Source organism: Pyxicephalus adspersus, chromosome 2, assembly GCF_032062135.1.
Source record: "Pyxicephalus adspersus chromosome 2, UCB_Pads_2.0, whole genome shotgun sequence".
Lineage (NCBI taxonomy): Eukaryota > Metazoa > Chordata > Amphibia > Anura > Pyxicephalidae > Pyxicephalus > Pyxicephalus adspersus.
The window spans coordinates 17416571-17442636 of NC_092859.1; the positions used below are offsets into that span (position 1 = coordinate 17416571).

Here is a 26066-nt window from a genome sequence, read left to right on the forward strand (position 1 = left end):
TCATTGTGGATAATCTTTAAACTATTTTCTATCTTCAGTGGTATGTCCTACTTAGATGTAATGTTCTCCCCTGATAAGTAAAGGTGATTCATCTGGGTAAAAAGGTGCAGAGCAAAATGGATTCCCAACCCAAACTATGTACTGTGGCTTTCAGCTAGGAAGAGGCACAGCATTGCATCATTAGATCATTGGGCCTGAATAATGAAAGCTCTCCAAGGCTGGAGAGGATACACTTTCATCATTGAAGCTGGGTGATCCAGCAAACCTAAAATGGATCTGGTCCAGGATTCAAAACATTTTATAGCAAATAGCAAATGACTTTGAGGAAATTTATTCCATGTTTGCTGGACCACCCAGCTTTACTTATGAAAGTGTATCCTCTCGAGCCTTGGGGAGCTTTCATAAATGAGGCCCATTAAGTCTTAGTTGGACAGCACCCAACATTAGTTATTTTAAAGTAACCAGAGCTTACTTATTATAGGATGCTGAAGTACTATTTTCTTTTTTGCCCAAGCTGAACTTGGACATTACCAATTTTGACCTGATGTATTTAAGCTCTGGGGAAGAAAGACCATTATAGGAGAACCTCAATGATCCAGCAAACCTGGAATGGACCTGGTCTTGGACTAAAAACATTTGCAAACTAATAGCAAATATTTTTTAAGAAATCCATTCTAGGTGTGCTGGATCAGCCAAGTTCTCCCATAACAGTCTATCTTTTCCAGTTTTCGAGAGCTTTAAAATATCAGCTCTATTAGGTCTGGTACACAAATGTATAATGTCTTACAACCCAATAAATCTTTTTCAAAATTTGCCATCTTTTCACGGAGAGGCCCCATTATACTAGAACCGGGTCATAAGCTTATAAACATTTTGATGGGCATGTTTAAAAAACACACTGCCCAAGTATTATTAGTCAGCCTTATGCAAGCATTCAAAAGCATACATAGGGTCTAGATTGGTACAAACATTTTATGCCCAAGCAGGACTATAATTATTGCTACTCTGACTATTATTGGCCCCAATGCCAGCATAATGGATAAAGATTACTGGTTCTGACTAATCCATAAAGTTGTACTGGCAACATCTTCCTCCCTAACCTCATTTCTTCCTCTTCCCCAGCTTTGTAGCAGGATCTGATGGATATCTTTATGAAGGACGAGGCTGGCTCTGGGTTGGAGCTCACACCAGGAACCACAACTCCATTGGATATGGTGTGAGCTTTATAGGCAATTTCACAGATTCAGTCCCTGAGGATCCAATCCTGAGCCTGGTACAAGATCGTTTCTTGAAATGTGCAGTCAGGTCTGGTTATATCTCCACCAACTACAAAATTCAAGGCCATCGCCAAGTGGTAAACACATCCTGTCCAGGAGATGCCCTGTTTCAAAAAATCTCTACCTGGAAAAATTTTAAGGTATGAAAAACCACATAAAACCTTTTCTTGTGATTGATAAACCCATTAAACAATGTTGGAATTTATATAGGTACATTAGGAGCTCACAACTGATATCTTATTACACACCTGAAACATTAAAAATAAAGACTTGGGAGTTTTTGCTACTTTTTCAACTGGCTATAGCTATACACAGGTTCATCTAAAGGCAAAAAATAAATAAAGAAAACGAACGTTCAAAATAATAAGTTGCATGCACTTTTTTCTAAAGCTCATCTCCAGATATTGGCATTACCCCTGCTATATATCTCACCCTTCTCCATTCATTTATTTTTTTTACATACATTTTACATTTATATTTTTTATTACCATAGGAAGCTGCTTTTAGCCTACACAAGTCTGTTGAGTGTGTTCATCACCAGTGTCACATCTTTATTTTTTGTGGTGAAGGACAATAAGGAGTTAAGCTTTAACTTTTTAATGTTTGCAAATTGAACATTCATGTTTTCAGGCACAGTTAGCCATGCTATGTGAATGTTTTATCTTAATCACAATTTCTAACTAAAAATGTGCACTAGTTTTGACCTAGCACCATGACTGACACCTATAGGTCTCAAACTAATAAACCAATTATCATGGTTCCTGACCTTATAATCACTATGTCAGCCTGATATGGTAATCATTGCAAACAAACTTCTCTAGCCTGCTTCATGCATCTCTTTATGCACTTTAGGGCAGGTTAAAGAGATGCAATGATAAATGGGTATTACAATTTGTACATAAAGCTCTGAAAACTTTAACCAACAACCTTTATTAAAAAAAAAGCAAGTCTATTTGCCAGCTTAGTATATAACATCAGCGGTGTATCTGTTAAAATAGTGTAAATGTTCTTAAAAAACAATGACTCCATTGACCTATGGGTAATGTTGGAGGTTTCCAAGTTGGTAATGGAAGGCAATAATGATTTGTTTAATCCCATCTAGGGATGAGGGAAAATGCTGATGGTGCCACGAAATTTCGGCAAACTGTGAAACCATCAGAAGATCGAGGAAGTTATAACAGGAGGATTCACATGGATTCCCTGGGAATCCTCCTGTTTGCAATTCCCGTGGCACCACGGCCGCATTCATTGAGAAGATCCCTGGGCACTAGAGGTTAATTAACTTCAAGTGTCTGGAATCGCAGTGGATTTTCAGAGCTGCAATCATTCTTGAACCCTGGGAATCCTGTTTGAAGAACTTCCAATGAAGAACTCTCCATTGAGAGTTTTTTTGCAGTTCCACTGCAATCCCCGGGCACTAGAGGTTAATTAACTTCTAGTGCCCTGGGATCGCAGTGGATTCTCAGAGCTGCAATCATTCTTGCAGTCCTCGGAATCCTGTTTGTGATCCCTGGCACTAGAGATTAAATGGGAACAAGTATCCCCATTCAAAACCTCTAGTGCTCTCTGATTGGCTGAGGAAAGCTTTCCAAACAGGATTAGCGATCGCACAATGAGCTGATCATTCATTGATTCAATCTTTTTTTTTTTTTTTTTTTGAAAACTCGGTCGCTTATCTTTAATCCCATGCTATATTTTGTCTTTAGTTTACTAAGTAATACTTATATTTTTTGTACGAAATCTTTATTTTAAAGCAGGATGTATGAATATCACATTGTTTTGCAGTGCATGCTGGGCTTTCTAATAAGCATCACACTTGCTGTTTTAAAATTCAGACAAGCATTATCTTTACTATTTCTACTGTGAAATTTGACGTCAAGTAACTTTTAACTTTTTTTTTCTAGGAGTCCTAACATTTACTTTTATTGGTTTATGCTGACCTGGATCTAACATATCATATCCTGCATTTATTGAAATAAAATTTAATATCATAATCATTTCTATGTTCTGTGAAATTTGTCAGATTTGCATGTCACCACAGTTTCACCCACCCCTCCTCATCACAGACCTGAGTCGCTGAAATACATTATGACACCACAGGTTGACTGTTATTTTAAAAAAAAAGCTCCAAAAAGTCTATTTCCTGTTGTAGAGAGTGTAGGAGGAAGACAGATTGCAGATACACGGTAATAGAGGGGGGCATAGTAAGGAGTGATAGACAGCCCATTGGGTTTTAGATAAGGCACGTTGACAGGAAGGGAACTAGCCAATGTGAGATCAAAGTCACAAACAAGTGCAGGGACCAAAGAGAGGTAGATGAAACTAAAAAAACTGCTGGTTATGATAACATGGTGAACAAGACATAGTAGCTGAAGGGTGCTTTCAAAACAAAGGAAGTTTATAAAAAAAAAATATAATCTGTGCAGAGAAAGTGCTATCGTACACCATTATCTTATCCACAAGATGGTGGAACCTTGTGAAAACCAAGGAACCCCTGACTCAAGTACTCCAGAGCTCAATCCCTTGGGCTCCTATCAGTGGAAAGGCCGAAATCGAAGTGTGTGGAACAAATTCCAAGACTGGAGAACCTCATTTATCCAGCATAATTCATCCACAAAAAAGCAACTACGTCTTTTTAAGAAATCAAAGTCCTCTGGTGAATCCAAAACAGGGAGCTTTGCACGTTACCTGGGCTCAGTCTCCCTGCCACAGAAAAGAAGGGGGAAGGATGTAACTGAGCCGGACAAGGTGATTGAAGGTACGTAAAGTTGAGAGCTGAGAAATGTTCCTTTTTTGTAATTTAGCTTTTGAGAGCAATTAGCTTTTGAGAGCTTTATTATCATCTGTATCAACATTTAAAGCTTATCTAAAACAAAACACATTTTAATATATTGCACTTTACTAGTTCATAGATGTGATGGTTATTTACGCTTTTTCTTTCTCACCTAGTGATGCTGCAAATAAAACACTTTCTGTCTCTTTATATCTAAACACATATCTATATTAAAGAAGAGAGCCCGGGTTGTCATTGGCTGGATTTTTAACCTGTCTACCTTTGTTCATCTCCATTACCACCCACCTGATGGGACAAGTGGTTTACACAATAAAGAGAAGGATGTTTGTGCTTTCTTCTAAGCTCATAGAATGTCCGAACAGAAGACACTTCCTGTCTATGAGAGTTAACAGGTAGTTTCTGTTTTTGCTAAAGTTGTTCCAAGTTTGCAAAAAGAAAACAAATGTTACTTTTACATCTATGAACTGGTAACCTGCAATATTTTACATTTTTAGATTTGTGTTTAAATACACTTTTTGATAAAGAAGGCCCACACAGGTTGTGTCTAAAACCATATATAGGAATGAGGAGACTCTTATCCATTTTAGTTGGATCAGGTCACCAAGCTCACATCGTATATGTCTGCAGACAGCAAAAAAAACAGTTATTTAAACAAAAAAAAGTGATTTTTCATGATAAACAATGCTTTAGCAAACTAAATGTTACTTAGTAGTGTTATAATCTGCTTTATATATTATTAAATTCAGTATTCAATAATAAATTCAATAATGTTCATTTGTGTCTTTTTATGTGTATACCTTTAAATTACTTTTGGTTGCAAGTTTGAATATTAGCTGATGTATATGCATCTAAAAGTAGTATAAGCCTTTGACCTGGGCTAACATATATAGCATCTCTGTATCTCTGTATTATGATGGGGAAACGCTCACACTTGTCAGCAACTCTGCCATAGACACTGTGTGGTTTCTGCAAACGGAAATTTGAACATGTTTCCTGCCCTGTTTAATTTAGTTCTGACATTCAAACAACAAAATGCTTACCGTCATCCTAATATGGTTTATGTGTCAATGCTTACACTGGAAGGCCATATATCTCTGCATTTCTGGAATGCATTATCGAGAAGGGCCCTAGATAAGATGATTTCCTGCCTGATTCCATAGCATTCATGATGACTGGTTGTAATAGCAGTCAGGAAATCTGTAAGAGGTGTCTTTGAATTTAAATGACTGCTGGTGTGAGATGTTAAAAACAGCATTTTATGATGATTGTCCCAAAGATACTTAAACAGAAATAGAGGTAGTTTTACCCTCCCACAGTCTACTACATATAAGGCCTTTATTTGATAGGTTTAAGATTTTAAACATCTTCAAGAAGAAGTGCAACGTAAACACATTTGCAACACATGCGTTTTCCCACAAATGGTGTTATAACTAAAACTGTTATAGGTGAAGCTACTTCTAGCTTGGATGTCTGTGAAGGTTCTGATTTATCTAGGTCATTGTAAATCTAGTAGTAGTTAGTCACATTCAATAAGATTTCTTCTTCTAATGTCGATAGGGGTGTCTCACCTTGAAAGCAACATAGGTAAACACCTTAGGCCCTACAATTTTCTTTGAAATGTCTTGTACTGCAGCAGTCCTCAACCTGTGGTGGTAAAAATGTTGGTGGTCCACGGCTCTGCATGGTGCACCCCCCAGTGGGGTCAGGAGAAGGAACTGGCTTGGAGGGGGGGGGGTCTCACTGGCCAGAGCAGACCATGTCTCCCATATGCATAGCAGGCTCAGGAAGGTGGGCGGGTTATGTCTCTGGACACAAGCCACCTACTCTCCCATTACAGGCTCAGACATGCAATAGGAGAGTGGGCACGTTCTGGCATCATGACGTCACTCTGGGGGAAGTTTCTTCCCCTTTCAGTGACACACGGCTCTCTGCGCATGCACGATCCGGAGTCCGTAAAAAGTTAGTGGTCCATGACATCCAAAAAGTTGTCGACCACTGTTGTACTCTACTGTTTTTACACTGTGGCTTTCTCAGAGAATGACAGTTTGGCCCAGTCCCCTTTAGTTTTCTCTATGCCTTAGGGCACCATTTAAAGAAGTTCCATAAATGGCACCCAAGGATATCTGACAAAAGGCACAAGTCTGCCTATTGACCAGTAACCAAGGTTTGGCAAAAGTGTGCAGAAGTCAATGAGTCTTGATTGCTATTTATGGAAATTCCATGAATTTGCTCCCATTTTTGCCATTTAAACCCCATTTTAGCTTAAGCTGTACATTTTGACACCCTTGAATGTTGAAGACATTTTACAGCCATAGCAGAACTGATAAAACAGATACAAAACATCTTTTCAATATTACAAAAACAAGAATTGTTAAATAAAACTAACTACTACTAGACATTGTTCCTTGGATTAAGACGTAAAAGCTCACATGGAAATACCACATAAAAATACTAATTAGTAAAGCTTATGGAGCCCCCTGGAGACTACTGCCCAATTAAGGGTAAGACCATTTGCTTTTAGTAGGCCTACTTAGAAGCATAGCACCTACTTCCTAATGAAGGTATAGCTTTGTTATCAAAATGGACTCAAATCAACGTTATACTTCTATGAAACCTCTAAAACAGGGGTGTCAAACTCGCAACGTCCTTTTTTTGGCCCCCAAAGCAATCCTTAATATGAACTGCAGCTGGCACACCACTGCATTGAAATAGCACCGCTACTACAATTCCCGACATCACTCGCGTCTATAGACCAGCCGGCTCTCTGCCTATGCGTGGCTCCACATTGGACTGTTGGACTGTTATACTGTTATAGACGCAAGTAATGCAGAGAATTTAGTAGCGGCATCATTCACGTCTATCGCCCAGCATTGGACTGTTTTATAGACGCAAGTTATGCAGGGAATGGTAGTAGCGGTGGTATTTCAGTGAAGAGGGAGTTCCAACGTTGAGCCACTCATAACATTTAGCCCCACATTGGCCACGTCAGCACTCCCCCTCAGCTACACGTGGGAGGTGTCAGGGGGCTTTTTGAGTTTCAAGGTTGGACCGCTACTTTGTCTGAGTTTTTAATTTTGGACCACTGTGTATTTGAGTTTGACACCCCTGCTCCAAAACATACTTTTTCATTTCAATCATAGCTAGGTGCCTAAAAGCACTTTCAGATTTGTCCTGGAGTGCCTTGAAGACCCTAAATATTGGAAACTTTGAGCTACATGTTATATAATTCTTGCCTTTCTCTGGATCAACTGTGCATATATCTGGAATATATCTGGATCTGTGTGTATCTGAAATAAGGTTTTCCAGTGTATTTACCTAGTTGTTGAACTTAAAGAGAATCTGTATTGTATAAGTTGTGCCCCAAAAAGGGAAATTTGTGGACAAACGACAGTATTACATGTAGTATCCCTGCAGCTGATTTACCATAATATAAGCCACTTGTGTCTTTCTGCGGAGGTGACCACCTTTGTAGAGGAGCAGAATGTTTCCTCCTTGTGTTAGAGCTGTTCCTCCGGTAACTGGTGAGGTCATATTCAAAGAGCAGCAGAAAATGTATAGAAAGCACAAATCCAATATATAGAATAAATTAGACATTTGCAGGTAGATCCTTGCATTGAAGGTTCATTGATGGAGCTTTTGTCTTCATCAAGTCCTCAAGAGAACAGAGAGCCCACGGTAGTGACCACCATATTTTATTACACTAGAAGTCAGAGGCACACCGCAGATTTAAAGCTATAAAAATACAAAACAGGAGTGTGTAGGCACAGTCACATTTTAAGATGTGTGCTAATGTTCTGAAGGACAAACTCAAAACCAAAAGTTAAAGTCCACCTCAAATAGCATTTTAGTCCAACATGGTATCTTTGATTTTTCCTCCAAAAAGTTGCAAATTTTTTTAAGCACAATTAATTGTTGCTTTGTACTATCCACAGAAACTCTCCAGAACCCCACTGGCATTAGTTATTAGGTACAGGCAGTGCAAATATCTGGTAGTCACATGCAATGGATACTTTAGATTTTACAAATTGGTACCAAATATCAAAGTACACTATTATTTTTTAGACACATGAAATGGTTTTAGGAAACCACATCTCCCACTACATAACTTATGTCCACTAGCATTAATTTATGCCCATTCAGCCCATTCAGTCTGTGGGCAAGGTTGGCATGTGTCGGAGTTGGATCTAATATGTAATCACACTGAGATTTTCCTCATTTACTATCCAGTATTACTGCTAAAACTTATTGAGATAACCACACATAAGCATAAAGAGTAGTATATTTGCTTTTATTGGTTGGGTTTAGTGACATTTTAGGCTCTACTTATAAAACAGGGAATCACACATTCCCTCAAACATTTCCTGGAAGTAATCTTCAAGGTTCGTGTGTATCAATGGTAGTAATTGATTGCTTTGAGGAAATGTTTGAGGGAACGTCTGAATCCCTGTTTTATAAACAAAGCCATTTGGGTTTGGGGTTGGTTTTACCTTCCATCCACCTTTAACCTACCCATCATTTAGTTGCTGATAGGTTCTGCCCTCTCTTTTATATTTTTATAGTTACATAGTTATTCAGGTTGAAAAAATACATCGAGGTCAACCACTAGGGAAATAAATAAATATACTAGAAAGCCTGCTATTCAAGATAAAAACACAGTTGAAGACAGATGAAGGCGAGAAACTCTTATAAAACATGGTTCAGTTTTTCTCCAACATTGGACATACCGTATTTTTCGCCGTATAAGACGCTCCGGAATATAAGACGCACCCAATTTTAAAGGAGAAAAATCTAGAAAAAAAAGATTCTTAAAGATTATTCCCCTTCTGATGCCAATTTAAATTCCCCTTCTGGTACGGTACCTTTTTCTCCGCCGGGGAACTCCGGGATCAGCTTGCTTCCGGGATGCAGGGATCAGCTTGCTTCTGGGTTCCGTGCTTCGCGGGGGCGCGTGTGCCGGCTTCTTCCTGCTGTGCTCTGCAGGAAGGAGGAGACATGCGCTGCAGCCAGCATTGAGGAGAGGAGAGACGAGGAGACTTACGCAGGATCGGGGTATGGGGTGAATATGTTGTTTTAATTATTTTCTAAAACGGGGTTTGCCGTATAAGACGCACCCACTTTTCCCCCCCAGTTTTGGGGGAGAAAAAGTGCGTCTTATACGGCAAAAAATACGGTAAATACCTTCCTGATTAGATGATCCCTGGATCAAGTCTCTGGTGTCATTCCTTTTAAAACTTAATTCTTGAAAAGAATCCAGCTTTAAAAAAAAAACAATCTATGAAACACTAAACTATTTCTTGAGGAAAATTCCACATTTTCACATATATAGGACTTTAGTTCTGATGAGAAGCCCTACTGTCCATTGAGGAGTCGGGAATCAGCTGGGTAGGGGGTCATGTACCAGGTCTCTTCCTAAAACTGACATTTGTACAACAGTCACTCTATGGATTGGGGCTCACAGGGGGAGTTGGAAGAAATCGAAACAATGATAAGTTGTTGTCTGCTTTTAGATGAAAATGTACATTTCGGAGGTTTTATAACACTAGACAGATCTGTATAAAAAAAAATATGTGTGACAGTGTGGGCTGTGTGACAATATTTATAAGGACCTGCAAATAGAACAAAGTACCAGAAATAGGAGTGATATGCACAAAGTTTACCAGCCTCAGAGGAGGAGTTGTATGAGGATGGTGTGACTTGAATAAGCTCTCTAAATAGCTGATTCAAAAGGAAGATGGTTTGGAGTCCACCCACATGAGCTAACCCAAAAAGAGCTTACTCCGACACATAGAGATACCCTGAGAATTTATATACTGTTCTTAATTAGAGACTTCAGTAGATTTATTCTAACGTGGAATCCTTGCAAAATCATTGAAAAAAAACAAGGCACATTTGTTTATCTTCTAGTTTTTAGCAGTGACCGTGTCTCCATCAATATACCTTTTTATCAATATATTATATATTATCTAGGACATGTTTGATTGGACTTGTTCTTGTATGGTCGAAAATGTTTCTTAGCTTTCCAAGATGCTTCCTCAGTCATCAGATGTCGTCATAAAACACTCTAATCCAATTACAATGGAATGTGGAAGACCAGGAGGTGTGAAATGTGTTTATCCATCCTTTTCTACTTGATTAAGGTGTTTGTGCTGTGTGAATATAAATGTTGGGCTGTTTTACCACACTGGTAGAGCCAGTGAAGCAGCTTGAAAGGCTGTAAAATATAATCAACAATACAAAAACAAGTCCAGATAAATGTGACTAATTACTACAAGATATACAATGATCTTGATAAATGAGAACCTTCACAGATATATTCCCTAATGAGGTTTTGGTGTACAAACATAGCTATTAACTTTCAAAGAGGAAAAGAGAGGCATATTTAAAAGTGGAACTAGAGTTCCACTTTTAAAAATGTGCAATCATACTGGTTTATTGCAGAAAACAACAGGCAATGTCCCTTAAGTAATAAAAACATACCATAACATATGTCAAAATGCACAGCTGAGTATAGAAAGTCGGGATATCAGGTGCATTCCAGTTTCCCTTGCAGCTGCTGGGACTAAATTATCTCCCACTTCCTGCCTGTACGTTACATCATCCTGGCCCAGCCAATCAGGATGGCTGGAGACTGAAACAAGGAGAAAAAGGAAGAAGATGGCGGTGCCCACAACAGATTGGGTACAGGTGAGTGTAAGAAGGCATATGTGGCCATAAGTGACAAATAATGTTAAGATTAGAATAAATATATAAATTTATATAAGTTTGATGTTCTGACAAGTTAAGCCCCTTGTCCTAATTCCTGTACCACTTGGGAGTCATAATATAAAAATACTGTATGTTGGAAGTTATAGAACAACAGTAGTTTAGTTTAGTAGTTTAAGCAGAATGAATATTTATAATTCTGTCCACAAATTAACATTTTTACTTGTTTAGCATAAAAGCACTGCGGATGGTATAATACCCATATAGTCCTATATATATAGTATAAATATAGAAGTAATGTATATTTGACATCTTACATACATCTCTCCTCGTCTGATGTGCCCTATAAATGTATATTTCAGAGACACCGGTCATATCTTCTCTCAGCCCCACGCCCGAAGTTCCTGTATGGGATGTGTCCAACTTCTCCCTTGTAGATGGACGTCTTGTGAGGACAAAAGGAGAGGAGCAGGTAAATTTTATCTTTGTATTTTTTTCTGACATATAGCCAAATATTTAGGTTGAAAATAGTCCATTAAGTTCAACCACTAGGTAAATACACTGGAAAACCTTTATCCAGATACACACAGATCCAGATATATTTCAGATATATGCACAGATGATCCAGAGAAAGGCAAGAAACCTTAATGACCTATTATTGTAACCTAATCTACTGTATTCACCAATATGATAGGTTCTATTTATATGTGTCCAAATAATGCTGGACCTTCATTCAAAGTATCATATGTTAAGGCATTAAAGTGTGTATCTGTAGACTTTAAGCCTGATTTATTAAGTTTCTCCAAGATTGGAATAGATAGACTATCATGGCAGAATATGAATGATACAGCAAACCCAGAATGGATTTCTTAAAAACCAATTGCTATTAGTTGGCAAATTATTTCAATCCTGGACCAGATCCATTTCAGCATTACTCTGCATAACCCAGGTTCTCCTATGATAGTCTATCTTCTGCAGTCTTTGTGACCTATTGTTTCTCAATGTGCAGTAATATTGCAATGGTGCATGGAGAAAAGCCGTCACGCTATACACAACGTCACACATATGGCCTACATTTGTAAAATAGTGTTTGGAAAGTCATTAGAATTTCCTGGATGCATGTGCAAATAAATTTAAATAAATTTAAATAAATAAATGCAAATAGTTTAAACATTCTCAGTCAAAGGCTTAAAAAAGCCATTTTCAATAAATTTAAAATTCAGCAAAATGTTGCAAAATAGAAGGGTAGGAACAGGATGGATCTAAAGATACCAATTTATTTCCTTTCTATCTGAAGCTCTTCCCAAACATATGTGTTTATTTAAGTCATTTACATCTCTTGCAGAACTGAAGCAAACTACATACCATGCTTTTCTAGATAAGATAAGGTTTAGATCTGCTAAAGAGAAGCTTTAATCTTTACACTGCAAAAGGTTTTGCTTCAGTATTATATTAATACACAAGAAAAGGACACGTAGTCAATAAAGTTTCTGGCTAGCTTGCCCTTTAGGTTACATACCGTATATGTTGATGCTAGAAAGCAAAGCTGAGAATGAATGTTCATATCCAATGGACGTCAGATAATTGTAGCTGGAAACAATGATAGATGAATGAATGAGTGCTGTACAAACAGCACCTTAGTGTTCAATGGAGAGGAAATGGTGGAGGACAAGCAAGTGGCACCCCAAAGTGCTCTCCTCCATGGGAGACCTCCTCCACAGCAGTTTATTCCCATTCAGCCATTCATCAGTCTGCTGTAGCGGATCTATGAACATTGTAGAAGGACAGGTGTACACTTCGGATTTTCATCAGTGAATCATCTGTGTGTACATATTATAAAATCAAATTTTATAAGATGAATTCAGTCATCAACAGTGCACTCTGTGGGTGAATTGTGGGTATGGCTAAATTGTGAGCACGATCAATTGCTTTACATTTTGTTAGCCCTGTCTGCATGTGAGACTAAGTGACTGAACACATTCTCTAGAAAGTCAGCCACAATGGATCCTGAAAACTACCATGATGCAACCACAAGACCTTCTCTTTTGCACGCACCTGAGCAGTGCATCCCCATTAACTTCTATGAGCTGTTTCCTTCCACTGTTGAGGGTAGACAAACCCAATGGAAGTCAATGAAGTTGTACTTTGTAGGTGTGAACAGCAGACAACAGCTTTTTGGATCTTGGAAAGTAAAAACCTCTGGAGGGGAAGGCTGGGTTAGAGTATTTAATGAGGAACTAAACTCAAGAACCGTCGGGAGGTCTCTTCCATCAGGTCCTGCCTTGTCCCGATATTTGTCTTAGAGACGGCACTCCAGGCGCAGCCATCTTCTCCTCTTTATCCAGGTTCTTCTTACTACGTCACCCAACCCAGGCACGAGATCGGGTGACGTAGTTGGGGGAAAAAACTTGCCAATCTCACTGGGCATGCATGAGATCTTTTTTTTTTTTCTTCAAGCATGGGCAGAATGAGCACCCAAGCGCCTCCTAGGATGCATGACATAGGTATCCCGGGAGGCTTTGCGCTCTCATTTATTCTCGATCACCTAGGCGATCAAGAATTAGGGGGCAATGCAGCACCCCTTTTTATTAAAGAAAAAAGTGTTTTGCACTAAAAAAAAGAACAAACACACAGAATTGTTACTTAACATAAAAGGGTTGTCTACTCTTTTATGTAAAGTAAAAATTCTGAGTTTATGTATGCTTTGTTTGAGTGGGGAAGATTAGTGCACTCCTACTTTGAAGTCTGTAAAAAAACTGTAGATAAGGTGACAAGGTGGTTTCATTGCAAAACAAACAGTGTTTTCAACCTGAAAAAAATAAAAAACAACAGATCTATAGTTTTGGTTGCATTAACAGGTAATAAAACTATGTTAACTGTTGTAATAATTCTGGTGATAGATCACATCATCATCATCATCATCACTGTGACATTTTCTCCATTGCTTCAATTTGTAAGAAAAAGTCTATTCCACCTTTTCATACTGAATACAATAAAATATATTCTTACATGTTTAAAGTTCTTCCTATAAGGACAATGATTTTGACCAATTCTAGCTCCATGTATTTGTTTTTTAAAACTTTGGCAAAATATATGTTAAATCAGGCAGTTGTAGCAGTACCAATATTAGATAAACAGTGCTTAACCTGATTTAGGTTGAAAACTCTTTTATTTCTCTCTACCCCCCAGGATGCATTTCACACCCGGAGTCGTGCTGGTAGTTGTGTGTCCAGCACTGAAGCAGTGCTTGGAGACAGAGCAGAGACAGGTAAGATATTCTTCATAATTCAAATTTAATTCTTTTGCAAGATTTGTAAGTTTCAGGTTTACGATATTCAGGAAATGGAGGCACAGGCATAGACTTGACTTAGAAGCTACAAATTCTGTGGCTAGATAGCAGGTGCCGAAACAGTGGTCTGGCAATTTAGGAGTTAATCAGTAAAGTGGAATCAATTTACCACTTCCTTCCTGCAGGAAGTGGCTAATTTGAAAATTCTTTCATCATCGCTAATGATCTGCCTAGAGTTCATCAGAAATGTACTCACACATGACAACATCAGGAGACAGTTTGCAGTTACACTTTTTAAAATTGGATGACTATTGAACACTGATGTTATATAAAGAAAATCTTGAAGAGGAATCTGAGGAGTGCCATACATCAATAGAAAGTCTTGAGAACTCAAATTGGAGAGCATTTTTTTCTTTTTATTGGTGTTGGACATAAAACATATCCAGTGCATTTTGGGAGATTGTGGCTTCCTTTTCGCCAGGACTCCGGTAGTGTTAGATCTGTTATTTATGAGGACTGTAGTCTTTGTTCTAATATGATATCAATGTGCTGGAGTGTCTCTTTTCCCACAGAAGTGGGAGCCACAGTACACTGAAACATGGTGGCCATATACAATCAACAGGTTTTCAAAAATCTCCAATCATCTGGAGTTTCTAAGACTTTTTGTCCAGGCACAGTGCTTTTCCACCACAATCTACACGGGGCCCAAGTCAAGGACCCTTCACAGGTTGAGCCACCACAATTTTACCAACCATCAACAAGGTCTAGAACTTCCTCACATACATACTGTAAAAACCCAGTTGAGCCCAGAAGTACCTTAACATACGTGCTTCTGTCTCTAAAGGTCTATTCAGCAGTCACGGCTGAAACCTGTAAAGTTCTTTTGGTAGCCCCTCATAGTGAAAGGCCACTGCACTTGCCAGGTAGCTGATAGTAATAAAAAGATTACCTGTAAGTATCAGAGACTTACCAGGCATGTCCAGGCACCTCTAGATTCATTTTTCTAGATCTGAGGTTTCTGTAAACCACATCATGTTTTCTGCATTTTTTATTTTAATTTCTTAATACAGTGTAAAAATCTATAATGTCTAAGCCTATACTTTAAAGCTAATTAGATACAACGATCTCAAAGTAAAATAATTCCCAATTTATCACTACTAACAATAGCATTCTTCTTTCGAGCCAGAATGGAGACTCCTATTTTCACATGAACTCGTAGTCCAAAAAACATAAAAAAATGAAAGCATAAAAGTTTTAACTACTAATGAATATAAAACTTAACCAAAAAGACTACACTTTTACATTATGTTTTTCAATATGAGAGTATACTGATATCTTTAGAAATTCAGATCAAAATGTAACTGCATTCAAACTTTTTACTATTTGTGCCCTATAGGGGAGACTTTTTGCTCACGTCCTACTATGCTATGCAAATAGCAATAAAAAGCTGGAAGTTTAAGTTTGCCCCCACATGAACTGATGGTCTTCTTCAGGTAGCCTAATACTTTTAAGGCATAAAAAATTAAACAATCTTTACAAATGTTCATATTTGTGCAGAAAAATACCACATAAAGCAAAATTAAACAATAAATACTTTATTAGTAAATCATTTTAAAACCACAGTAAAAGTTTGTACAATTGCCTATATGTCATAAACAATGTAACAAAATACATCACAAGTTCTTTTTTAAGGTACTGAACATGAATCTCTTGCTAACATGTGGTCTCTTAGTAGTTCTATTTTACATCGACACTTTTTGCAACTATGAATTCGCTTCCTCAGGATGAATCAAAATATATAGACTGAAGAAGCAACTTCATAGTCACGAAACGCGTTGATGTAAAATAGCACTACTAAGAAACTACATGCTAGAAAGAGATTCATGTTCATGATTCATGTTGCACCTTGAAAAAGGACTTGTGATATATTTTGTGACATTGTTTATGATGTTTAGGCAATTGTACAAACGTTTATTGTGGTTTTAAAATGATTTACTATTATCAGTAATAGTAATAATATACTTTTATCCAGTTTTTCTGCACAAATATGAATATTGATTCAATCAATTGGAATGTGGCATTGCATCTTCTAGATGTCAATTTGTACTGACCAGCAAATTTTCATTGAATTACAGACTTAACAAATGGTTAAAAACATTTGCCACGCTACCTTTTCTTCATTTCTTCAGAGATCTGTGATTTAGATCTCCTCTTTGAAACTGAGCTGGAAAGTAAGCATTTCAAATTCCACATCCCATGGCATGTAGCTGGACTTCATCTTTTACTGATCTGTAAGATGACAGAGGGTTGCTATATGCTCTGCATGTTGAATGGTAACAATATAAGTGCATACACAATACTGTGTTAAGCTTATTTGCTTGTGTTACAATTATGTTGAACATAAAGTATGCTATTCTCTTTATTCACAGATCCTAATGCTGATGGAAATGCAGATTTTGAATCAAAGAATCAGTTTAACAATGTGAAGGTAATGTTTAAAAGATATATATACTAAATATATAACTATCAATTAGGAAAACTGAAAAATGTATATTTGTTAAAAGGCAATACCAATTAAGTGAAGTAATAAGCAGGCATGTATTTTTTATTTAAAAATAATATTTATTACATGTATGTGGAATAATGATGAGCATTTAAATCGTCTCAAATCCACCTCACCAATGCGTTGATCTGATGTTATAGTGAACTGGTAAAAATTGTCTCAGTGGACCAAGGGTAATCACTTCTCTAATCTATTATGTACACCAATAAAAGGTCTGCATATTAATAGACATTAGATGGTGTTAAGAATATCCAACAACACTTCTATTAAAACAGTCGTAGCAAAGAAGAAACATGATCCTGATTGATTGATCCTTTTTAGATTTCATGACTAGTGGTTATCTACAAAAGCTGTAGATGGCCCACAGAAACACACTATATGGCTAAAAGTGCGTGGTTGCTAAGAGAGGCAGCAGAGGAGGAGTGTGGGAAGGATTGATGAGTCTGGCTGCAGCATTTATAATAGATTGTAGAGGAGAGAGTTGGGTTAGTGGAATACCAGAGAGGAGGAGGTTACAGTAGTCCAGACAAGAGATGATAAGAATGTGTACAAGGAGTTTGGTGGTCTCTGGGGACAGGTAGGGTCGTATTTTAGAAATGTTGTGCAGATGAAAGTGGCAGGACATGGAAATGTTCTGAATGTGGGGTTGACGGAGAGGGTGAAATAGGAGGTGACAACTTGCATGAGGTGGAATAACTGTGTGATTAACAGTTACAAGTTACAAGTTTTCGGAGGAGATTTTGAAAATGAAGGAAGGACGATGATGAGTTTATTTTTAACCTGTGTAGCCATTCATGATGAAATGGCCAACAGGCAGCATTAAACTATATCCAGGACTGAGGAAGACATGTCAGGGGTGGACAGATAGATTTGTGTATCATCTGCATACAGATGGATTTTTCAATATGTTGAAAAGGAAACATATAAAAATGTGTTCACCTGTGGATGTCCTCAAACTCTGGGGCCTTGTCCGTGCACAGCGCTGCCACCTCACCATGGTTTAGGTATTGGAATATGGGGAAGGTTGACTATTCTTACATATAATAATCTACAGATTTGGAGAAAAAGAAGACTACATGCTATTTATGAATGGCTTCTTGGAGCAATACTGGGATGGGATGTCGCTTTTTCTACAGACAGTCACAGATCTGGACAGTGAGGTGGCCCCGGCCGGATATGAAGGCAGTATTGATCTGGCTTATGAACTTGCTACACTTCACTTCTTACTGTGTGGGATCTTCAAAGGAGTCCATCAGGTATGGATTCAATTGTGTTAATTACAATTGCTACTTCAAACATCATACCCTTAGTGAAAATGCACGTCATGCTGCTTTCCTTTTCCAGTACTCTTTGCTTGCCACAACCCTCAATTCAGAGAATTATGAAATGAATTTGATAATATGGTCAAACATTAGTTAACTGTACAGTAATATTTAGAAGCACTGCTCAACTTCTATAAATTAAAAAAGAAAAAAAACAGAGCATGTTATTGCAATGGGTGTTCTTACTAGAAAAAAACTTTTGCAAAGATGCAAATGTTTACTTAACTTGGTGAATATAGTGAGTAAAAATTAATTTTGCAAATACCCAGTAATGTGCAAAGAATATCCTTTCATAGATAATAGAGATCAGCACAACTTCAACTTATTCACGAAATTTCTTTTGAGTAGAGTTCAATCAACCACAATTTACATCTGATTGAAAACCTATTTCTAGGACATATTTTGGAAAGTCATAAAAGTCATAGTAAGTATTCACGTGACTGTGAGACTCTTTCTTCTGGCATGGAACACACATACTGTACTATAGATCTTCCCCAGCATTTACAAGGGTCATCTGTCTCTAATTGGTCACATGTTGTTCAAATTATATCTACAGCTAAAATGGGGAATGGATATTGGCGTATGTCCAAATGGAAAGATTACATTCTGACCGAAACATTACTGTCTGAATTATAAGAATGAATATTAATATTTTATGAATATATGAAGGCATATTTTTATTCTGGTTTTCAGCAAACCAAAGATCAAATGGAGCCATTAGCCACAATCCTCAAAGCCTTAGCTGAAGGTCTTCCTGTCCCAGAATGCATTACTCAGGATCAGAGGTAACATGGTAGCATAAGCTGTTTTTGGTAAAAATAAAAGTTATTTTGTTACATGATCGTAATATTTGGCAATGTTATAATTTCAGTCAATTTTAATAAATTAATGAATGTTAATACTGTCTGTAACAGCAGTATATGCATAGCTGGCAGTGGCCTAAGCATTCAAGTATTCAAGTAAATCTAAAGCTAATTTTTAACATTTGACAGTTAAAGCTTTGAAATCTTTATACCAGTGTTTCTCAGCCAGGGTTCTGTGAAACTCTAGGATTTCTTCGGAGGTTGTTAGTGTTACCTTGAGCAATGAGCAATTTGTGACTCTCACTTTAGTTTAACTGACACCAATGTTTTATATAGGGGTCTATTTATAAAACATATGCATAACTATTCATCCCATGAAACTGCATAAACATTCATTCTGGATGAACTACACAGAAATCTTTCATTAGTTTTGGGGATTTTTCATGCAATATATAAAGCTGTGGTTGTATAAATTGATCAAAATCAATCTATAGGTGTTACCTATTCTAAGTAAATGTTTTAGTCTGCATCCTATGAGGATCAGTTGTAGCACACAATGCAGGTAGAAGCAGATTGTGCGCTCAATCAGTATTTCATGTGCAGGTTGGGACTTTGAAAGGAACTGCACACCATAATGATCACACAAGGTGTCCCATGGCCCAAGGAATGGGATTGTGTCATCACAAATATAAGTTAGCGCTGTGAGTTCAAGCCTACCTAAAGCTTGGAGAGATGGCTGAGTTGTGGTGCTGTTTCCAGCATTTTTGCAGGTGCTTCCTGGGTTTTACCAAATGCTTCAAAACTGATCTAGGTTTTCTCTTGCAAAGGAACTGGATGGTTAAAGAATGCAGAAACACATAATTTGTTAATATTTCTTTCTTACAAACAAGTCCAAAATGCCCAAAAATTGTCCAGAAAGCTCCTAGTAGGCATTTCAAAAACTTTCCCCTTAAAGATTATTGAAGCACTTGACCAGGTGACTGACCCAAAACCACAGAAGAGCTGTACTGCCTACTAAGCGTTTGCAAAAAAAGATTCTGCAACCATTTGTTTTGTGATAATGAAAAAGTTTGGTGGTATCTTGAGGTTTTCTAAGCAGTGAAATGCTTAGAAACCATTTCATAATTGCCTAAAAATCTTCCAAATGATAAAGGTCTTAGGCTATGTAGACACGTCAAATGATTGTTGCCCAACACAAAGGGGGTCATCTCGGGGAGGGAATCTTACATATGTACAGTGGTCACCCAACAACGTTCATGGATCCATCCTGACATTCATCTGTCAGACTTTTGTCACTGTAAACAATGAGAAAAGAATGTTTCCAGAGACAAATATTGAATATATGTACACTGCCCTAGTCTAGTAAATGTGAAAACAGCCTAGAACTTCTGCTGGCTGGAAGTCATACGTCTTGCAATCAGGGCACTCATCCCTACATAACTAAATGTATATTACTTTGCTTTGTTATTGTATTGGTATTGGTATTTAAAGTGTTTTACACAGTCTATTGTGTAGTGCTGCACACAGTTATGGCAATTAAAGAAACAAGAAAAGCAGTCATATCATATCAATACTGGTACAAACAAACATTGGCATAAGATGAAGCCAACTTTATGCTAGAAAGGTCCACACCACATTGTGAGTTGTTTTTTCTGCCTGCAGCCAAGAAGAGAGTGAAGAACCAGAGTATATGTTTCCAAAGGACATGAGAAATTTCCGGCCTCTTGTGAAAAAGTGCCAGTCACTCAGCAGCCTAATGAGGGAACAAATGGTACCACTGCCAAGGATTGAAGAAAGGGAGAAGAAAAGCAGACGCCATGTAACTCGGACACAGAGCGTTCCTGCACAGAGCAGACCAGGACGAGAGCGCAGGACAAGAGCAGACACCAACTCTGTGGCCGAAAATATTAAAGAGGATACTGCAAACGTTGTAAAGGTGTCAAAAAAAAAAATATCATATGTGTGTATAACAGCTAGCCCTTGGGGACCATTGGATTGATTTACTAAAGAACCAAACACTGTTCACTATGAAAAGTAGGTGATGATTTAATGAAGAGGGATCAAGATGTGCTCACTGTGAATATTTAATTATGTTTAAGGGAAGTTCAAATCAAATACTTTAACTTTAATGTACTCACTAACATTGTGACTATTTACCTGGTTAAATAACAGTTTGTACTCCTTTATCAATCAATTTTTTGTTTCGATGTCTTAACAGTGAACCATATGGTCATCACAAGCATTGGCTGTTCTCTAATAGAAACCTCAGTATTTAGAACCAGTAGTAATGTTCATATAGTATATTAAATATAAAATAGATAGAGTGAAGCTACACTCACTTTTAATGCCCAATCATTTAAAAGGGAATTTATGTGAATATAATTTTGCTTGCTCACCTCACCCATTTTACAAAGAGATTAGTAATTTTGCTAAATGAACAGTGTCTTCTTCTTTAATAAGTCAATGCACTCAGGAATTGAACAACTGTGCAGACAGGACTTTTTTGTTTTTGCAACTGTTTTCTAGTTTTAGTGATAGAAAGAGAGATAGCAAACAGATGGAATGGCATACAGTGTTAGGAACACAAATTGTCCAAGTATTTCATTGAAATGAAAGAACAATAACCTTTGTTCCTCCATTACTTAGAGAACACCACGGCTGCGACCCTCATCCACTCTTCCCAGGCGAAAGTCCACGGTTCCATGGTGCAGGAATGAGGACCTTCATCTAACCAGACCAAAGAATGAGATAGTAGAAAATGAGGTATGACTTTGAAAGGTATTGAAGAAGAAATATGAAAGTGTAAGTCCACTTTTGGGGGGGAAAATACAAGCCTTTCCTGGTCAGTTTATTACATTGCAAGTATTCCTACTCAGAGAACACTGGTGCATTTATTTATTTTCTGTGCAAGAAATGAGAGGGTCATATGATCAACCAAAGAAATTGTAATAGAAAAATAAACTGCCCGGAAAAGTGGAGATCGAATTATCAGACATTTACAGTTCTGGATAAAAATCATAAGCAACATAGTGAGTACACCAAGTTGTCTTGATTACAGGAAAGCAAAAATCATGGCTGTTTATGGATTAATATGGGGAGATAATTTTTAATAACTTCTAATTTTTATTTTTGGAAGAAAAGTTGCAGTTTTTCTCATAACAATTTGGTCAATGCAATGAAAGTTTTTTTTTACCTATCCGTAGAAGGTTTAGTATTCTAAGCCAGTAGACTAAGCTATAACTCCACTTTTTTAAATAAGTAATAAATAAGTATCAGGTATTTTAATAACTAAAATACCTGAATGATATGAATGATGAACAGAGACTGCAAATTTACCAAAGCCAATATATCCCACCAGGAGAGACATCTGGAGGAGATGAGGGAGCAGATTGCTGAGAATCTGGGCAAACAGAAGGACTTGGAGGGGCAGCTTCTGATAATGACAGAGAAGATGCAAGAAGTCATGAGCCAGCTGGCTAAAATGGAGGAGATGTACCAGACATCACGAGCCGAGATGGCTGAACAGATGAGCAAAATGCAGGATAGGTAACAATTTAACCTTCCATTATGATCCTATATTGCATTATAAAACTCCTATAATAAATTTAAAGAACTAAAATTGTCCAGAATCAGGCATTCTAAAGCCAATACTATGACTTCTGTGGATGCAGCAAGGACTCTCCCTCCACCCCAAGTGATGGCTAATGGCAATTGACCACTCAGCCACCTACCTATATTGTCGGAGGAAGGAAGGAAAGTCATGTGTTCCCATGCATCCAAATGTACGAGATATTTTTCTTTAATATTGCTGGTGGGAATGATCAGAGAATGGATCATTGCAAGCAGTGCAGGGAGGGCAAAGTTATGTATAATACTTCACCCTGCATGTGCGTAACTAGAATTCACTTTACCAATCACTCATTGAACATTCCATGGTTGTGTCCAATCTGTTGCATCTCTAATAATTTTAAAATGCTTTTAGTTTAACTGCCTGGATTTCAAGTCCCTGTAGAATGAAACTCAGACAAGGAAAGGGCAGTACTAAGGACTAGTCAGATGTGGGGAAAGCACATATCCTGACATAGGAAAAAAGCAGAGTAAGCAGAAAGATTAGTCTTCTTGCTGACTATTCACTGATCAGTTACATGATAAGTTCAGGATAATGGACCAGAAGTATAGTTCAACTACAAAAGAAAGCCGGATGACCAAGTTTTGTAATCTGGTTTTGTAATCTGGAAGTGCTATGTAAATGTCATGACTGGGTGAACAAAAATAAAAAGTAAAAACTGCCCTGTTCAATGTAGTTCAGGTTCCAGAAAGCTCTGTTGGTCATACACTGGTCCAGAGTCAATTAAATCATCCAGGACATCCATAGTCCTTATGCCCAACCTGGTACAGTGGAAAAAAGACAATAGTTGATAAGGAAAGCAAAGCATCATGACCAGGGTAGCTCGGACCTTCTACCCCATCCCACGTTACACATTACCAATAATAACTTTTCCCACCCCAATCCCCCACCTGCTAACCAACCAATCCCCAACCACCAAAAATACATAAACACAAAGTTTGGACTGGCAATAATTAAACAAATAACAATTCAAGTATAAATAACAAATAAATAACCAATATGAAATAAATAACAATAAACAACCCAATTTTAAACCTTTATATGAAAACATAAATTAACATAACATTAATTAAATATACCCCTAATAACTAACACTCTAACACTCTAATTCCCCCCTTAATACATAAACATAAACAACAATATCCCTTATGTTATAAAACTCCAACCTCCAGGTTATAAACCCGAACAACCCGGCTGCAGGTCTCAAAAGGCTAAATTTGCATCCATCGGGAATTTTAACTCCTGCAACATCACAGCCTTGGCCCCTAGCCATTCAGCACTGCCACAGGATGCATGACCTTCAATTTACCATAAAAGGGGGACCCCACCAAAGAGTATCCCTCCTACCTCATGCTTCATGCTATTACCGCCCCTCCCAAACCATTACCATGATTACCATGATTTTATTAACCCTTACCATCCCTGGGCTAGCCTCACACCCTGTCATTTAGGCCCTGCGCCTTATATGGCTACGGGCCTCTCTTTTCCATTGACTGTACTCCGATCTAATAATTGATCGATTACAGTGGGGTATGACACAAAAACACTGCTTTTTTCACAAGACACAAAAACATGAGGGATAATTGATTGTATGTACCCATTTACTATGGATATAAAATATTTGGGGTAGTTTATTATTAAAAATAACAATTGTGTATGTGCCTTTGTTTCACTTTTTTACCCTTTCCATTTTCTTACCAGAATTAACATCTTGGAGAAGAATTCTGCAGAGAAATCACAAAAAGAGAAAAATGAAGAAGAGATATCAGTCCTGGTAAGATCAGTCACTGGTTGCAAAATTAATTTACTGACATGTCACAAATAACATGACTCTAGTACCCCCTAGCTGTTTTGTGTGACATTTGTTTTGTGATTAATAACTTGCCTTAAAAGAACCTGTGCTGATGAATTGCACAATGTATCTTAACCCCTAGCTGCCAGTTAAATTAGAAATATGAAATCCTGAGTCTGCTAGAAGGCTATCAGGCTTTCCAACATAGCCCACTTATAAGGTACACAATTCTCCTCTCCTCTAAATTTATATTATGTGAACATAAAGTGTTTTTGTAAGTTTGTCTAGCAGTCTTCTTTTTCCCTGTCACTGTATATTTGCTGGATAGCATAATACAATTATTTTACTTATACTTAATGGAAAGAATACTGAAGGTCTAGAGCAGTGTTTCTTAACCAGGGTTCCTCCAGAGGTTCCAAGGGGTTCCTAGAGCCATAAACAAATTGGATCTTCCAGGTCAGTTTAAGTGCCACCAATCTTTTTTGGATATCAGTAAGGGTGACATTCTACCTACTGGCCAGCAATGTAAGAGTTTTTCTTTCAACTGACCTCTAGACTAATATACTGTGTGAGTAAGGGCTCTCCCATGTAAAAAAAAAAAAAAGGTTTAGAACACTGGTCTATACAGTTGGGTGATTCTGCCTGTTTTCATGAATTTATGTGCATGCTTTTTCAAAAATAGTGCAAAATGCAATTAGAGCAACCTGTCAGAGTTAATGGAAATCATAAAGGTGCGTAGCTTGCTATGGTCACTGGATTCTGTATTTACATACTTTTCTACTTTGTTTTATTTAATAATTCACTACTACTACTGTTGTTGGACCAGGGCTTTGCACTGACATTACCTCAAGCATTCTCTGGTTGGAATCAGTTACTGCCATCAATTAACCTCTAGTGCCGGGGATCGCACACTGTTCCCTTGGCTGCATTTATTGAGAAGATCCCCGACACTAGAGGTTAAATGGGGACAAGTCTCCCCATTTATAACCTCTGGTGCTCCCTGATTGGCTGAGGAAAGCTTTCCTCAGCCAATCAGGGAGCACTAGAGGTTTTGAATGGGGAGACTTGTCCCCATTTAACCTCTAGTGCCGGAGATCGCACATTAAGCTGATCAATGAATGCAGCCAGCCCTGCATTCATTGATCAGCACAGCCCGCAATCTTTTAAAGAAACATTTTTTTTTTTAATTCGACCTCGATCTGCGAATTTAAACCGGCCATTCTCGCTTACTATTTCGGTGAGTAAGAATGTCTGAATTTGCAGCGAGATCGTGTTTTAAAAATATGCTCGCTCATCCCTAGTGATGAATTGTTTTATAAATAAAGCCCATTAAGTAGTTTCTTAGAAATAGAACAAAGTCCTGGATGATTCAGTTGACACTGGACATTGTCATGTTACATTAGGATAGAGAAACCCCCTTTTATAATGTTAATTTTTATATCTGTGATTCTAATAGGAGAACCACGTTTCATCTTTTAAGAAGAACTGTTGGAAGAAAAATGAAAATCCCTCAATTACCCATAAAAAGCAAGATGACAAGACAGAGAATAATTGTGAAGACACGGCTATTGAACAGGATTGTGTCATGACAAATAATTCAGATACTGCTTAGATGCCATTATTAGTATTGTACAGTACCTAAAATATTGGATGTTTCTATTCAGAAAGCCTTTGGCTGTATCAAACTGAATGTTCCAGAATGTAAAGCCTAAGTTTTTCAAATGGGCATTAAAATGGGAATTGAAAACAAAATTACAAATAATATTTTCAGAATGTGGTCCCTTGTGGACAAAAGTTAGTATTTTACAATGTCAAGCCAATGTGGCATGATGTTCTTGGATTCCTGTTTACTTCCATTATGGCGACCACAAAGAAATAAAGATAACTTGCAAACTT

At 37.6% G+C, this 26066-nt stretch overlaps 1 protein-coding gene across 1 annotated transcript; it reads left to right on the forward strand.

The window, feature by feature from the left end:
* Positions 1-1125: 1125 nt before the first annotated feature.
* On the forward strand, positions 1126-26066 carry LOC140322328 (uncharacterized). Its single transcript, XM_072398907.1, has 12 exons — positions 1126-1417; positions 3182-4035; positions 11136-11245; positions 13963-14041; positions 16492-16550; positions 17666-17881; positions 18641-18732; positions 20413-20686; positions 21397-21513; positions 22109-22296; positions 24080-24152; positions 25627-26066. The coding sequence occupies exons 2-12, from the start codon at positions 3741-3743 to the stop codon at positions 25780-25782; spliced, it is 1659 nt and encodes a 552-aa protein (XP_072255008.1). The 5' UTR covers positions 1126-1417; positions 3182-3740; the 3' UTR covers positions 25783-26066.